Genomic DNA, 16,028 nt, shown 5'->3' with positions numbered 1-16,028 from the left:
ACCGAGCCCACAACCCCTGAGCATGTGCCCTTGACCGGAATTGAACCCAAGACCTTTCAGTCCTCAGGCCGATGATCGATCCACTGAGTCAAACCAGCCAGGGTACACAGAGTATTTTTTTTAAACAGTGAAATTATCTCACAGAATTGATCTTTTATCAGGACAATTAAAATGTCAGATTTGGTTAGGACAAAATACTATTAGAAGCTTTTTTATTCACGGATATGATGTTCAAGGCGTTTAAGAAATCCACAAGCCCACCCAGCCAGTGTGGCTCAGTGGTTGAGCATCGATCTATGAACCAGGAGGTCACAGTTCGATTCCCAGTCAGGGCACAGGCTGGGGTTACCGGCTCCATCCCCAGTGTGGGGCGTGCAGCAGGCAGCCGATCAATGATTCTCTCTCACCATTGATGTTTCTATCTCTCTCTCTTCCTCTCTGAAATCAATAAAAACATATTTTTTTAAATAAATAAATAAAAACTAAAGGAAATCCACAGCCCGCAGTATAGAAGTGGACATACAATCTGGAGGCAGCAGCAAAGCCTTCTTTGTGCAACTATTTCTGTTGGTGAAAGACAGCACTCGGGAAAGTCTGCCTCAGCCGGTTTGGTTTAGTGAATAGAACTTGGGCCTGCGGACCGAAGGGTCCCGGGTTCGATTCCGGTAAAGGGCAGGTACCCTGGCTGCAGGCTCCTCCCTGGCCCGGGCCCTTCTGGGGGCACATGCAGGAGGCAATCAATGTGTTTCTCTCACATCAATATTCCTCTCTCTTCCCCTCTCTCTTCCACTCTCTAAAAATCAAAGAAAAAATATCCTTGGGGAGGATTACAAAAAGAAAAGAAAGAAGTCTGATAGTACTGGGAGAAGAACTTAGAAATTAATTTGATAAATGTATTAAGTATCCAAGCTTCGAGGAGGTAATGTCCTCTGTGGCTTATGTTTGAGCTCAGTTGTCAGCTGCGAGCTAGTTTAATTTGCTCAAGATAAGGAAAGCCTTGGCATTTTCAGAATCCCAGAAAGACTGTTGACATCTTCATCATACCTCAGGTATTTTTAAAATGTAGTTTCAGTGTAGAGACCTTATTGAGATGCTCAGTATGGCTACTGGAAGTGAAATCTTACAAGGTCTCACAGCTAGTCATGAAACATGATAGGACTGGGCAAGGATAACAATACGAGACTTCAGCACAAACTTTTATTATAGCTAAAAACTACTGGGGGGAAAACCCACACTCTACTTTCTGTAACATACAACTCTTGACACATACAAATAACTTAAAGGGAAAATAGTCACAAACAAAATTAAAGCTCAGCCCTCACCAGGTTTTATTTTTTGTGTGTGTTTTTTTCCAACTCTCACCCAATGATCTTTCCATAGTCTGATAGTTCCTGCTTTTGAGAAGCCAGCTTTAAGTCTGACGGGAAGACAAAATTTATGGGATGTAGCATCATATATACTGTTCATTCCAAAATAAAGTATTAGCCTTTAGGGCTGTGGGGGAGGGGAGCAGCTGTGGTGACTATGCTAGAAAGACTTGTTGGGGAAGGAGAATGTAGAGCAGAGTTAACAAGGAAAGAAAGTATGGAAACAAGCCTTTTTTTTTAATTTTTGTTGTTGAAAATTATATTACCCCTTCCCTCCCCCACCCATTGGCCTCTTCCCCACCCCCCCTCCAGCCTTCACCACCCTATTGTCTGTGTTCATGGGTTATGCATATCTGCATACAAGTTCTTTGGTTGATCTCTTTCCACCCACCCTCCCTTCCCGCCTTCCCTCTGAGATTCCAGTCTGTTCCATGCTTCTATATCTCTGGATCTATTTTGTTCATCAGTTTTTTTGTTCGTTATTATTCCACATATGAGTGAGATCATGTGATACTTGTCTTTCTCTGACTGGCTTATTTTGCTCAGCATAATACTCTCCAGGTCTCTCCATGCTGTCTCAAAGGGTAAGAGATCCCTCTTTTTTACTGCTGCATAGTATTCTGTGGTGTAAATGTACCACAGCTTTTTTTTTTTTTTTAAATATATTTTATTGATTTTTCACAGAGAGGAAGGGAGAGAGCTAGAAAGTCAGAAACATCGATGAGAGAGAAACATCGATCAGCCGCCTTCTGCACATCTCCCACTGGGGATGCGACCGCAACCCAGGCACATGCCCTTGACCGGAATCGAACCCGGGACCTTTCAGTCCGCAGGCCGACGCTCCATCCACTGAGCCAAACTGGTTTCCGCCACAGCTTTTTTTTTTTTTTTTTTTTTTTTAATATGTACATTTATTCAGTTGGGTAGTTTCTGTATGTATGTATTTATTTATTACATTTATTGCCCTTTGAAAATTGGTGTTTTTGATATATTTTATTACAGAGAGGAAGGGAGAGGGATAGAGAGTTAGAAACATCGATGAGAGAGAAACATCCATCAGCTGCCTCCTGCACATCCCCTACTGGGGATATGCCCGCAACCAAGGTACATGCCCTTGACTGGAGTCAAACCTGGGACCTTTCGGTCTGCAGGCCAACGCTGTATCCACTGAGCCAAACCAGTTAGGGCTGTACCACAACTTTTTTATCCACTCATTGCTAATGGACACTTGGGCTGTTTCCATATCTTAGCTATTATAAATTGTGCTGCTATGAACATAGGGGTGCATACATTTTTTCTGGTTGATGTTTTGGGTTTCTTAGGATATATTCCTAGAATTGAGATCACTGGATCAAATGGCAGTGCCATATTTAATTTTTTAAAGGAAACTGCATACTGTTTTCCATGATGGCTGCACCAGTCTACATTCCCATCAGCAGTGTACTAGGGTTCCCTTTTCTCCACATCCTCACCAGCACTTATCATTTGTTGATTTGTTTTGTTTCTTGTTAATCCTCACCTGAGGATAAGTTTCCATTGATCTTTTAAAAAAAATATTTATTTTTATTGATTTCAGAGAGGAAGGGAGAGAGAGAGAAACATTAATGATGAGAGCGAGTCATGGATTGGCTGCCTCCTGCACACCCCCTACTGGGGATTGAGCTTGCAACTAGGCATGTGCTCTCGACTGGAATGGAACCTGGGACCCTTCAGTCTACAGGCCAACGCTCTATCCACTGAGCCAAACCAGCTAGGGCAATTTGTTGATTTGTTGATGACAGCCATTCTGACTGGTGTGAGGTGATACCTCATTGTTGTTTTAATTTGCATCTCTCTGATGATTGGTGACTTTGAACATTTCTTCGTATGTCTCTTGGCCATTTGTATATTCATTTTGGAGAAGTGTCTATTTAGATTCTTTGCCCATTTTTTAAACATATATTTTTATTGATTTCAGACAGGAAGGGCGAGGGAGAAATAGAAACATCAATGATGAGAGCGAATCATTGATCAGCTACCTCCTGCACACCCCCTAATGGGCATCGAGCCTGCAACTTGGGCATGTGCCCTGACCAGGAATCGAACAGTGATCTCCTGGTTTAAAGGTTGATGCTCAACAATTGAGCGAGGTCAGCTGGGAATATTTTTTATTGTTTGTCTTCTTTTTGTTAAATTGTATGAGTTCCTTATATGTTTTGGATATTACCCCTTTATCAGATGTATCATTGCCAAATATGTTCTCCCATCCAGTGGGCTCCCTTTTCATTTTGTTGATGGTTTCTCTTGCTGTGCAGAAGCTTTTTAAGTAATTGCATTTGTTCACTTCTCCTTAGTTTTTTCCCTTGCCCTAGGAGATGTATCCGCAAACATATTGCTACGGAGATGTCTGAGACTTTGCTGCCTATGGTTTCTTCTAGGATTTTTATTGTTTCATGACATGCTTAAGACTTTTATCCATTTTGAGTTTATTCTTGTGTATGGTGTAAGTTAGTGGTCTAGTTTCTTTTTTTGTTTTTTGCTTGTATCTGTCCAATTTTCCCAACACCATTTATTGAAGAGACTGTCTTGATTTCAACTGTGTGCTCTTACCTCCTTTGTCAAATATTAATTGAGTGTAATGGTTCAGGTGGATTTCTGGGGTCTCTGTTCTGTTCCATTGGTGTATATGCCTGTTCTTGTGCTAGTATTATGCTGTTTTGATTATAGTGGTTTGCAGTATAACTTGATATCTGGTATTGGTGATCCCTCCAATTTTGTTCTTCTTTCTCAAGATTGCTGTGGCTTATTTGGGGTCTTTTTTGGTTTCATATATATATTTTTTAGTATTTGTTCTTGATCTGTGAAATATACTATTGGTATTTTAATAGGGATTGCATTGAATCTATAAATTGCTTTGGGTAGTATGGACATTTTAATGATGTTAATTCTACCATTCCAAGAACATGGTATATTCTTTCACTTGTTTCTATCTTCCTCTGTCTCTTTTTTTCAACATCCTGTGATTTTCCGAGTACAAGTCTTTTACCTTCTTGGTTTACTTTATTCCTAAGTATCTTAATTTTTTATTCTTCGTCAGGGCACATGCCCAGGTTTCAGGGCACGTCCCCATTTAGGGGGCATGCAGGAGGCATCTCTCATCAATGTTTCTCTCCCTCTCCTATCCTCTCTCTGAAATCAATAAAAACATACCTTTTAAAAAGTATGACAGAAATGTGAGGCAATACAGAGGGGAATAAGTATTTACACATTTTATTTGCATCTCAAAAACAAACAAAGAAAACGCACGTTTGCATTTCCTTTTAACACAGAACACCGAGAGCCAGATACAGTGCTAAAGTCATGTAGCTAATAAGCACCCCAACCTAGCTAGACTGAACACTTGCTGGAACTTCAGCTCTTACGCTCTTTTTTATTGCGCATTATGTAGGAGCAAGGGAGAGCTGAGAACATTTGATGCGGTTATTCAAGGGCCAGTTCTGGGGATCTTTGAACATGAGAGGAGGTGACATCTGAGTAGAGCTGAGTGGGGGCCCAGTGGCAGGGAGAGGCCAACCCAGCTTCTCCCTTTGACCGTACTGGGCAGGAAGAATGAGACAGGTAAGAGTGTCAGAAAGGCTGAATTTTAATGGTAACTCCCAGGGTTTTAAGGAAAGTGCAAAGTCCTGAGTGCGACGTATGGTTCTTTTTTACGTCTCGCTGCTCATCTAGCCCAGATGGGTAAACAAGCGACAGGCCAGGCAGGGAGCCAGGAACCGAGAATACAGCCTCGCCGCCATTTCCTCCATTCCCACCAAAGACTACCAGGACCAGAATGCCACGGTGCGCAGCACGAACGCAGTGACATTCTATTCCGGGAGCTGCCCGCGGCGCCACCAACCCTGCGAGACTACAAGGCCCAGCAAGCAACGCGCGCGCCCGCGCCCGCGCCCGCGCCCGCGCCTGCGCCGCCCCGCCCCGCCCCGCCCCGCCCCGCCCCGCTCAGGGAAACCGGGCCCACACCCAGGAGCCTTCACAGGGCAAGATGGCCGCGCTGGGAGCCGAAGTGGAGGCGAGGGGCGGCTAGTGCCGTCCCGCCCTGCGTATTGGACGTATTGGCTCTTCTCGTCCGGGCCATGGGCGCCTCCCAGTAGAGCCTTTGATCCGAGGCAGCCCCAGCACTTCGCAGTTCTGACCTGGAACTTCCCGGAGCGCTGCGGGGTCGGCGGCGCCTCGGCGCTCTGACGGCGGCGCGAGCCCAGGGAAGCAGCCTCCTCGTCCCGGCGGCGACCCGGAGCGCTCCATGCCTGCGGGGGCGGGGAGGCGTGGCCTCCCCCCGGGCCGCCGCCTCTGCTGGCTGCTCTGCGCGTTCACCTTAAAGCTCTGGTGAGGGCGGGCTGGGCGCCGGGGGAGGGGGAGCGGGAGACGGGCTATAGCCCCTGCCCTCGGGGTGGGGGAGACTGCGCCCCGCGACCGCGCGGTGGGGGGTTCCCTGTTTTCTGGCTTCTGACGTCTGCCCCTTCCCCCCCTGTCCCCCGCAGCCAAGCAGAGGCCCCGGTGCGGGAGGAGAAGCTGTCAGGTGGGTGATGGTCCGGGAGGGAGCCCGGCGCCCCCGGGGTTTCTGTCCTGACGTCCTCCCACGCACCGAGAGCACAGGTGGCCCAGGGCGCCCCGTGCGGACCGAGGGCGCCAGGGTGCTGGGAGGTGGGATGGGCAGGACCTTTGGGGGAGTGTTTTCCGAGTGAGATTTGGGGCTGCCTTTCTCCCCTTTAGTGAGCACCTCGGGCTTGCCGTGCTGGATGGCGGAAGAGTTCGTGGTGGCAGAAGAGTGTACTCCGTGTTCTACTTTCCAGGCTGTGAGTATCTGCTCCCCCCCCTTTTCTCACATCTGATCAGTCCCTACATCGTTTTCTATCCTGACCAACGCGAAAGCTCATTTAACAAAAGTGCAATATGAAAACGTCCAAGACTTGGCTTTAATATTGTGGAAAAACAGGTGCAGGCAAGTTGATTTCTCCGAGGAACACAGCCGTTCTTCACGTCCGTGCCCGGGCTTCTGACATGGCACCGATTCCTGTGTGACCACCATCCCAATAGGGTCCTGGTGCCCGCTGTTGCCATCTCCACACATTCATCCATCACAAGATTCACAAAGGGGTCAAATCCTGGCACTGTTCCTTGGACATGTCTGCTACCGTTTATTTTGTTTTTCCTTTATTTTTAATACTCACCCAAGGTATTGATCTTAGAGAGGAGAGGAGGGAGAGAGAGAAGCCTTGATGTGACGTGGAACCTGAAATCTGGGTACGTGCCCTGGCCCGGAATGGAGCCTGCCTCCTTTGTGTGTATGGGATGACGCTACAACCCAGCCACACCGCCCGGCAGCCGCCATTTAGTTTCAGGGATAACTTCTTGTCCATAAATGTTTTTTTAAAAATATATTTTATTGATTTTTTACAGCGAGGAAGAGAGATGGATAGAGAGTTAGAAACACTGATCAGCTGCCTCCTGCACACCCTCTACTGGGGATGTGCCCGCAACCAAGGTACATGCCCTTGACTGGAATCAAACCTGGGACCTTTCAGTCCGCAGGCCGACACAATCCACTGAGCCAAACCGGTTAGGGCTCCATAAATGTTTTTACCTCGGGGTGAGCTTTGCTCATGGTGTCTATTCAGCGAGCTCAGAGATACGTGCAAATGAAACTGGCTTCTCTCACGCTTCCACCACAGCCCCTAAGTCTTCCTGAGTATGCCTTTCATTGTCTTTTATCTTTTTTTTTTTTTTAATATATTTTATTGATTTTTTACAGAGAGGAAGAGGGAGAGATAGAGAATTAGAAACATCGATGAGAGAGAAACATCCATCAGCTGCCTCCTGCACACTCCCTACTGGGGATGTGCCCGCAACCCAGGTACATGCCCTTGACCAGAATCGAACCTGGGACCTTTCAGTCCGCAGGCCGATGCGCTATCCACTGAGCCAAACCGGTTGCGGCGTCTTTTATCTTTTTCCTTGTATATGTCCACATAGGAACTTGTCTTCCCTTGTAAATGTCCCCTTTTCTTTCCAGGCTAATGGCAACTTTGAGTTAATAACCGTGTCCTGTTCATTTTGAATCCACTAGACTCTGGGACCTGTCCACGCCTCTCCTCGACGATCGCTTTTGAAATATTCTTTCTAACACATATTCCTAATCGTGCAGCCACCGCCTCCACCATCCCCATTAGAACTCTTCGCGCGTTACCTCCCGGTTCTGAGCCATAGCGCTTGGGCACCTGCCCATTCTGAATAGCAGCCGGCCTGCTTCTCCTCTGGCCCCTTCCTAACGTGTGCTTCGGTCCTTTTCTCCCGGCAGAAAACCACCCCTGAATGTGGCTCCACGGGGTATGTGGAGAAAATCACATGCAGCTTATCTAAGAGGAATGGGTTCAAAAGGCAAGTGCTGTTTCTCCTCTGGAAACCTCCTAGCTCACCTCCTTTGCTCCTGTGACCTTAGGTAGATAGTCCCACCTCTTCCTCTTGGTCTGGAGGTAGTATGGCACATTGGAAAGAGGAAGGGATTTGGAACCAAATTACTTCAAGCCCCAATTCTCCTTCTCAGTGCTATATTTATGGCCATTTCTCCTCATTAGTAAAATTGTTTAATACCTGCTCTGCTTACCTCACCAGAAAAGAAGTTGAATGATATATCTGAATGGGGTTTGTGCACTGTGAGCACAGTAGACTGACTTTGGTTTTCTCCTTTCCCCTCAGATGTTGTGTCTTGGTTAGGCTGAAGTAGAAGGGAGGCTAGAGGGAGAGGCTGTCTGGCCTTCCCTGGGAATAATTGTTTCTTCCTACCCTCAGCTGTCGCTCGGCGCTGATGGAACAACACTTATTCTGGAAATTTGAAGGGACTGTCATCGGTGTAGCCTTGGTCTTCGCTTGCCTTGTCATCATTCGTCAGCGACAACTGGACAGAAGGGCCCTGGAAAAGGTCCGCAAGCAAATCGAATCCATATAGCTACCTTCTACCCTTGTATATGGGTCTTAAAGACCCCACCTCCGACAGAGAAAATAGAATGGACTTATTTGTGCCCCTAATATTTTGGGGAGTGGGAGGAACAAACAAACAAAACCCCTTCCGTCTTCCTCGTCTAGATCATCAATGAGCAGAATAAAAAGAGTAAAATAGTTTCCTTCTCTATTGTGATTTGGTTTGGGGCAGGAAGATATGAAGGCAGAGAGGGAACTGGGGTGGCAACTTTAGGCCCCACTTTATCAAGTACCTATCTTCCCCCCTTCTACTACTTATTTAAAACTGGAATAAAATTTCAGCAAAAAACGTTTATTTCATTAGCAAAAACGTCTGTTTTCCTCAACCCTACATCCAAAGAAGAAATAAAATCACAGATACATAATAAAAGTATTTGTGGTGCCACCTCACACAGACAGATGGCCTCAGGGTACAGGCATCTAGGGCATCCTGATGTAATCCTGAGGCCAAAGAACCCCCGAGTGGGAATCCCAGGGGAAAGCAGAGCGGAGAGCCCTGGGTTCCTCATGTGACTGAGGGGCGGGCTAGGAAGTGCTCCAGCTCACATCTCATCTGCATGCAGCACAGTTCTAAGGAGCCCGCGGGGGCCTGTCTTCCCTCCCGTCTTCTCAAGCAGCGTCTTTGTTGAGCCATTTGCACTCTTGATCCCAGGTGGCCCTCCCAATCTGGACTCTACCTCTGGGGTCTCCCAGTTTTTTGTTGCGTCCTTGTGAATCAGGATATTTCTGGAAATCACTGTGGGGTGAAGGAAAAAGGGCAGTAGTAGAGTGCTCCCTTGGGTGGGAATTCCTAGACAGGACAGGCCCTCCCTCCCACCTCTTAACTACCTGGAGAACACCCCACTTGCTCACCAGGTCAAAAGTCCTTCCCTGCCCTTGCCTCTCACCTCCATGAGGCTGGTAATCCTCAGACCCAGCTTCTGGTGGACCTCGAAAGGGGCTGAAACTGGGCAGGATGATGAGAGCCAGGGAGAAAAGAAGGATCTGGGAGGAAGCAGAAGACACTTGGGCTGTGGGGACAGTAAAGTACGTGCATAGAGGGCAGTTGGAGCCATCAGGGATGGGAAGATTCCTATGGCTTGGGAGTAGGGGTATCAGGATGGACGTGTGTCAGGTGGTGGAAGTCGGGGGAGATGGGAAGTAGACTAATGGTACCAGAACACAAGTGCTGGTCTGGGCAGCTTTGTTGGAAGTTTGGGTAATGAGCATCTGCAGCTGGCGGAGTTGAGTCACCAGGGACCTGGGAAAGGAGGAAGGATGAGTTAGATCTGGGAAGGAGGGTCCAAGAATGGTGCCCCTGTGCTGCATACCTCCTCCAACGTGCACACGATGCTTTCACTCACATGTTGTGCCTCTCCAGCTCCTGGATTTTTTTCTGTAGTTGCTGGTTCTGTGCAGAACAGGCAGCTACCCTAAGGAGTGCGGAAAGGCAGGACAGGGTTCTTCCATTATGTGCGTCCCTGGCCTTACCTCCCTTGGTCAGGAAGAGGACTCGGGCCTGGCCCCCCAGAAGCCAGGCATGTGAGTTCAAACATACTTGCTCTCCAGTCCCTCGATGTATTCTTTCTTCCTCCGCCGACTGTCCTGAGCTGACTGCTTGTTACGGATTTTCCTCCTGACCTTCTTGAGGACCCTCTCCTCTGTCTGGGGCCCCAAGGTGTATCAGTCCTGGGCCCTTAACTTACCCCAAATACCCCAACTCTCCCCCGTGATCCTGGCTGTTCAGAGCCATGGTGGGCCACTGGGTTGGGGATACCCTTTTGGGAAGCATGTTACCTTGGTGAGGGGCAGGTGAGAGGGCAGGGAAATCCCTTCCTGCCCCAGCAGATGCTTCTCCTCATCTGTCAGGAACAAGGCTTGACAGGGTAGCTGGTGGGGCACAGAAGATGAGAGTGGGGAGAGGGTCATCCCATTTTTAGCACCCAGGCTGCTCCCCGTGCATGCCTTCTATAGGGTTTCCATTTGCACTGAGGAATAGCTAACCATGAAATGAAGTGAGGGCAGGGACTTTAATTCAGGGGACCTCCTGAGGCTAAGATAGGAGAGAAAAGGTGGTTTTGTCATATCCTTTGACCGCAGTCTCTGATCCACATTTCCCCAAACAGGAGTATTTGAAGAGAATGTGGAGTAGCTCACTAAGGTCGGGTTTGCCCAATCTTCCAGCAGGCAAACGATTCACTTTTAGCTGTTCCTGTTTGGCAGAGTGTGTTATCCAGTCACCTGTCAATCACAGTGAGCTCCCTGGGGCAGTGGCCCATTCTCCCCTAGGGTCTGACCCAGGGGTGGGCACACTTTTTAACTTGAGGGCCACAATGGATTCTTAAACTGGACCAGAGGGCCAGAACAAAAGCATGGATGGAGTGTTTGTGTGAACTAATATAAATTCAAAGTAAACATTACATAAAAGGGTACGGTCTTTTTTTTTTTTTTTTTTTTTTTTTAGTTTTATTCATTTCAAACAGCCGGATCCGGCCCACAGGCCGTAATTTGCCCACGGCTGGTCTGACCCCTCTTTTCAGACTAAAGCTCTGTCCCCTGTCAGACAAACAACTAAAGAAAAAAGGTATGTGGGGAGGGTAGTGTCTGGTTAATGTGAGTCTATCAACTGAATGACTTGCCTTTCCAGTTACCTTTTGAAAAACTCATGCTTTCCTTTGTGTCTTAGGAATTTGCGTTGCTTTTGCCCTGATAGCCTTTGGCTTTTAACTGAACCATTCCTTCTGTCTCTGCCTTTTTCTGATGCTCCCTTCTTGTGCCTGTGACTATTTGGTGGAACTATATTAGAAAGGTGTCCCTCCCAATCCACCTAGTCAAAATCTGTGAGAATGAGGCCTAGAAAGTTTTATTTAAAAAACAACCGCCCTAGCTGGTTTGACTCAGTGGATAGAGCATCAGCCTGGTGACTGTAGGGTCCTGGGTTTGATTCCAGTCAAGGGCACATGCCCAGGTTGCAGGCTTGATCCCCAGTAGGGGATGTGCCGGAGGCAACCAATCAATGATTCTCTCTCATCATTGATGTTTCTATTTCTCTCTCCCTCTCCTTTCCTCTCTTAAATCAATAAAAATATTTTAAAAATATTAAAAAACAAACCCACAAATTCCCCACTGTTTTGATGCACAAATTTAGACGTATCAAACTTTTTAAGGTCCCTCAACCCAAGATTTTAAGATGCTTGGCTTGGCTGCTGGTCCAGCTTCAACCACAGGTTTGCAGGGCGGCTAGAACCTGTTCCCTGCCTTTTGCGTGCAACAAGTTCTTTCCAGGATAAAGGCAGGTTCCCCTCCTCACCCCCTGGAGGAAGCAGACCAGGTAGCCTTGGGAAGTTATCTACTGTGTTACTCCCCTGCCACCCCATGCAGTGGGTGCCTGCTAGACAACTGTTCCAGCAGAAACATAAATGCAGTTGTTTCCCTTACACCCTGTGCCCAGTAACCAGTTCAATTTTCCCAGGTGGCCTGTCCCATTTCTGCGTCCTGACCCAAGACTTGAGACAATAGCTAAGCAAACAATGAACACAAGGTTTGGCCATTCTCTTGAGCCCTATCCCTGGATTCTCTCACCCCACCTTTTCCTAACTGAGTCATCATCACCTTACTCCCAAGTGTTTCTGTCTCACTTATCCTTTCCTGCTTTTAAATTGCCCAAGTCGCCGAAACCGGTTTGGCTCAGTGGATAGAGCGTCGGCCTGCGGACTGAAGGGTCCCAGGTTCGATTCCGGTCAAGGGCATGTGCCTGGGTTGCGGGCACGTCCCCAGTGGGGGATGTGCAGGAGGCAGCTGGTCGATGTTTCTCTCTCATCGATGTTTCTGGCTCTCTATCTCTCTCCCTTCCTCTCTGTGGAAAATCAATAAAATATATATATAAAAAAAAAATGCCCAAGTCTGCCCTATATCTCAGTTGGTTCGAGCTTTGTCCCTATATGCCAAGGTTGCAGGTTCAATCTCTAGTCAGGGCACATACATACAAAAACCAGCCATGAAGGTATAAATAAGTGGAACAACAAATCGATGTTTCTCTCTCTCAAATCAATAAAAATTAATTAATTGCCCACGTCTCCCTGGCTTTCAGGCCTGATGCCAAAAACATTAGGGCAAAGACAGAGTTCAGCATCAGTTTCCCCCTCCTTTATCCCAATCTGTGTGGGTATATGTGTGTGTATCAGGGGGGATGGATTAGGCCAACCCCAAGACTCACCAGGGTGGCAGGAAGCACTGGGTTTACAGTGCCTGCTCTGGGCAGGATGTGGGCATGAGCATCAAGGGGCACGTTGCTGACCATGCAGGCATCAGGCGTCATAAAAGGTGGGCTCCACTGATCTAAGGAAAGTACAGGTGGCTGGGAGAAACAAGATGGAAGGTACACCCTGCTGGCAGGAGGGCCTGGGTAGAGGCACAGATCGGGGAAACGCCTTAACTCCAGCGCCAGGGCTGGATCTCAAGGCCATTGTCCCCTTCCCACATAACACTACTGACCTAGCTGAATGGAGATGAAGCCCACCGCTGGCCCAGCTTCCTCCTGCATCTTCTCCAGGGCCTCTGTCTCATAAACAACTTCATAGAGGGCAGGAGAACTGGGTGCCTGGGGGACAGGGGGACTGTCTCGACGACCAGGGTGCTCAGAGATTCCACTGTCACTGCCAGGAGATGCTTCTGAGCAGTACACTTCATTGGGATCAATGAAAAGCTTCGGGAAATCTTCACTCTCTTGAAGGCCCTACATCAGAAGAGGGCGTGTATGTATACAGGGAAGAATTCTGTTAGTCCTTCCTGACATCAAACCTAGATCCTTCATGCTTCAGTTTCAGTCCTTTCTGTCCTTGGACATGGGGACAATTAGTTTATCTCTGCTCTAGGGGTACTGTCTCAGACCACTTTCCAAGGGTAGGCTGAAGTCTCTTGGGCTTCTTATCAGAGTTGTGTGTCAAACCACCCCCGCTTCCATTCATCATACTCACACAGGCATGGGCCCCACTGGACTCCCAGCCTTGCAGCCCCTGTTCTTGTAGCATAGTCACTGGGACTTCGGGAGGTGGACAGTGGAGTCCCAGCTCCAGGAAGGGTCCTGTTAAGACATCATCTGGGGGCTCCAGCCACGCATCCAGCAGGTCAGGGGGTCCGAAATCCATCCTGCAGGGAGGCGTGTTGGGTGGGAGTGTTGCAGGACGATGATGGCTGCTCCCCCCATTCCCGCCCCTACCCCCCCATCCCCCCCACCACACACACACACACACACACACACACACACACACACACACAGCTTCTGGTTCCTCTTGCTCTTCCATTTATTCCCTTTCCTCACCTATGCAGCCCCCTCACCTGTTACCCGGAGATCTCGCCTTGTCCTTCTATCTATGGTTCAGACGAACAGGCCTCCGGGTCATTACCTGTTCTGGAGATCCCAGCCCTGCCAAGCCAGCCCAGCCCGCTGAGCACCCCAAACAGTACACCTTTTCTTCCCTCCAGGATCTTGCATCCTGGACCGGCCCAGCCAAACCCCGCCCCCAGCCTTACACTAGGAAAGTGGGTTGCACCTGGTCGGGAGCCACGGTAGAGGCGCTGAATCTGGGAGCAGAGAGTTCAGGCAGGGGTCCTCAAACTTTCTAAACAGGGGGCCAGTTCACTGTCCCTCAGACCGTTGGAGGGCCGGACTATAGTTTAAAAAAAAAAAACTATGAACAAATTCCTATGCGCACTGCACATATCTTATTTTGAAGTAAAAACAAAACAAAACGGGAACAAATACAATATTTGCATTTGCATGTGGCCCGCGGGCCGTAGTTTGAGGACCCCTGGTTCAGAGGCGGAGCGTCCACAAACGTGACCTGAGACGAACATAGTCAGCCTCGCCCTTTCTGCCTCGGTGTCTCCTCGCAATAGCAAATCCTCCTGAGGAGGCTCCTCAGGGCAGCGCAGCGATGGCTGTGACTGCAGCGCAGGATGTCCGAGTGCCTGTTCTCCGGCCATCACTTTCATAAGAAGGAGAACAAGGCAGGGTGGAAAACAAAGGCGGGAGAGTCCACCGGATTGCCAAGATTTCCAGGGGATTCCCCTCCTCCACCCTGCGGCGCTCATCCACGCTTGAGTCTGATTGGAAGCCGAAGACGTAGCGGTTTTGATGGGCAGAGCACTGAGCCAATGGGATTACCGTCTGGGCGCCGGCGCCGCCGTAACTGGCCAGAATTGTCTGTCCAAGAGAAAATAAGGCCAATGGGGCCGGAGCATTTATTGGTCCCGCGGGGCCTGGGTTCGGCAGGTCCGGGTGAACGCCTGGAGAGGAATGGTAGGGAAGGGCAAAAGTTGCGGGAATGTGGGGAGCGGCTTGGTTCGGGTTGGCTTGTCACGTGACTCGTAAACCCAGGCTATTATCCAGGCAGGGAGAAAATATCCTGTTAGCCCGAGTGACAGAGTTCCGACTCAGCCGGCGGGAAGTCGCGCAATCGCGCGGTGTCAAAATCCGTAATCAGTGCATTCTGCTACTGATGAAGAACGGCAGTTATACATACACACAGGGACTGTTGACTAACGGAGGGAGAGAGAGAAACAGCAATTTGTTGTTCCATTTATTTATGCATTCATGGCTTGATTCTTGTGTGTGTGCCCTGACTGAGGACTGAACCCACAACTTTGGCATATGGGGATGACGCTCTAATTGAGCTACCCGTCCAGGGCAGGAATTCATTTTAAATAAAATAATGAGGCTATAGGGATATAGGTATTTTCATTTGCCTGCCTCCCTAATAATACGTCGGATAAAAACAGGAAAGTTTGGGGTGTGGATCTGGAATTCAAACTGGTATTATCGTGAACATTTGAGTGGGCTGAAGGTAAAGACAGGAACAGACCAGTAAATTAGACCTATTTACTGGGTAACTCAGGAACTTTCTCAAGATTACTCTGTAAGTAGCTTAACCAAATTTTAGGTGCCTGAGCCCATATTCCTTGCACTATACTAAACTACCTTGCTGGAACTTTCTCAAATTTCCCCCCTGTCTTTGCCTGCTCATCCTGCATCTTGCTCAAGTAATGAAAAGACAAAGCAGGTTCCTAGGTTGATGCAGAGCTCCAAGGAAAACAGAAATGTCCCTGCTTAGATTTTTCCCAGAGCAAGAGAGCTTTCAAAGGGTTTCCTCCCCGCTGCATGTGCAGAGATGATTAGTGGAAAATAAGTCAGCTTCCACTAATGTTACAACTGAAAGGAACCTCTGGCATCATCTGCTAGTCTACCTTCTCTCTTCCACCAGATGTATCAAGCTCCCAAGAGGGAAATTACTTGCCTAAAAATCACACACCAAATTAAGGTGGAGCTGGAACTAGTACCTAGGTGTCCTAACTCCCAGTCCATGATTCTTTCTTAATATTACTAATTATCAATAACCTTAAAAGCATAATTTGCCATAAACAAACCATAGTGTGCATAATACTCCCTTCAACAATTTGGAGTAGCTTCTAATAGTCATTTTAATTAAGAGCTTGGAAGAGTAATGATAATTATTATAAATGATGAGACACCAGTACCCCATTTCATTTACATCCTGATCTTAGAGTCTACATGATTCCTTCCTCCTAGACTACATCCCTCAAGAAGTCCTCACAGTCCGATCTGGTTTGGCTCAGTGGATAGAGCGTGGGCCTGTGGGCTGAAGGGTC

General features: G+C 48.2%; 2 protein-coding genes across 2 annotated transcripts; one reads left to right on the top strand and one right to left on the bottom strand.

Moving 5' to 3' along the window:
* The first annotated feature begins 4,794 nt into the window (after window positions 1-4,794).
* On the top strand, window positions 4,795-8,519 carry JTB (jumping translocation breakpoint). The gene is made up of 6 exons (XM_081112482.1): window positions 4,795-4,964; window positions 5,076-5,729; window positions 5,885-5,922; window positions 6,117-6,199; window positions 7,702-7,781; window positions 8,193-8,519. Exons 2-6 carry the CDS (start codon window positions 5,647-5,649, stop codon window positions 8,347-8,349), a joined length of 441 nt encoding a protein of 146 aa, XP_080968608.1. The 5' UTR covers window positions 4,795-4,964; window positions 5,076-5,646; the 3' UTR covers window positions 8,350-8,519.
* A 134-nt stretch (window positions 8,520-8,653) lies between these two features.
* Window positions 8,654-14,447, bottom strand: CREB3L4 (cAMP responsive element binding protein 3 like 4). Its single transcript, XM_081112481.1, has 10 exons — window positions 13,913-14,447; window positions 13,337-13,508; window positions 12,855-13,095; window positions 12,577-12,698; window positions 10,158-10,250; window positions 9,919-10,025; window positions 9,725-9,793; window positions 9,537-9,621; window positions 9,269-9,365; window positions 8,654-9,117 (listed from the first exon to the last, which is right to left on the bottom strand). Exons 2-10 carry the CDS (start codon window positions 13,505-13,507, stop codon window positions 8,924-8,926), a joined length of 1,179 nt encoding a protein of 392 aa, XP_080968607.1. The 5' UTR covers window position 13,508; window positions 13,913-14,447; the 3' UTR covers window positions 8,654-8,923.
* Between the last annotated feature and the right edge of the window lie 1,581 nt (window positions 14,448-16,028).

The sequence above is a fragment of the Myotis nattereri genome (genome assembly GCF_964212035.1).
Source record: "Myotis nattereri genome assembly, chromosome: 18".
NCBI classification, from domain to species: domain Eukaryota; kingdom Metazoa; phylum Chordata; class Mammalia; order Chiroptera; family Vespertilionidae; genus Myotis; species Myotis nattereri.
The sequence above is the reverse complement of the archived record's forward strand: the minus strand, read 5'-3'. Positions and strand labels throughout refer to the sequence as shown.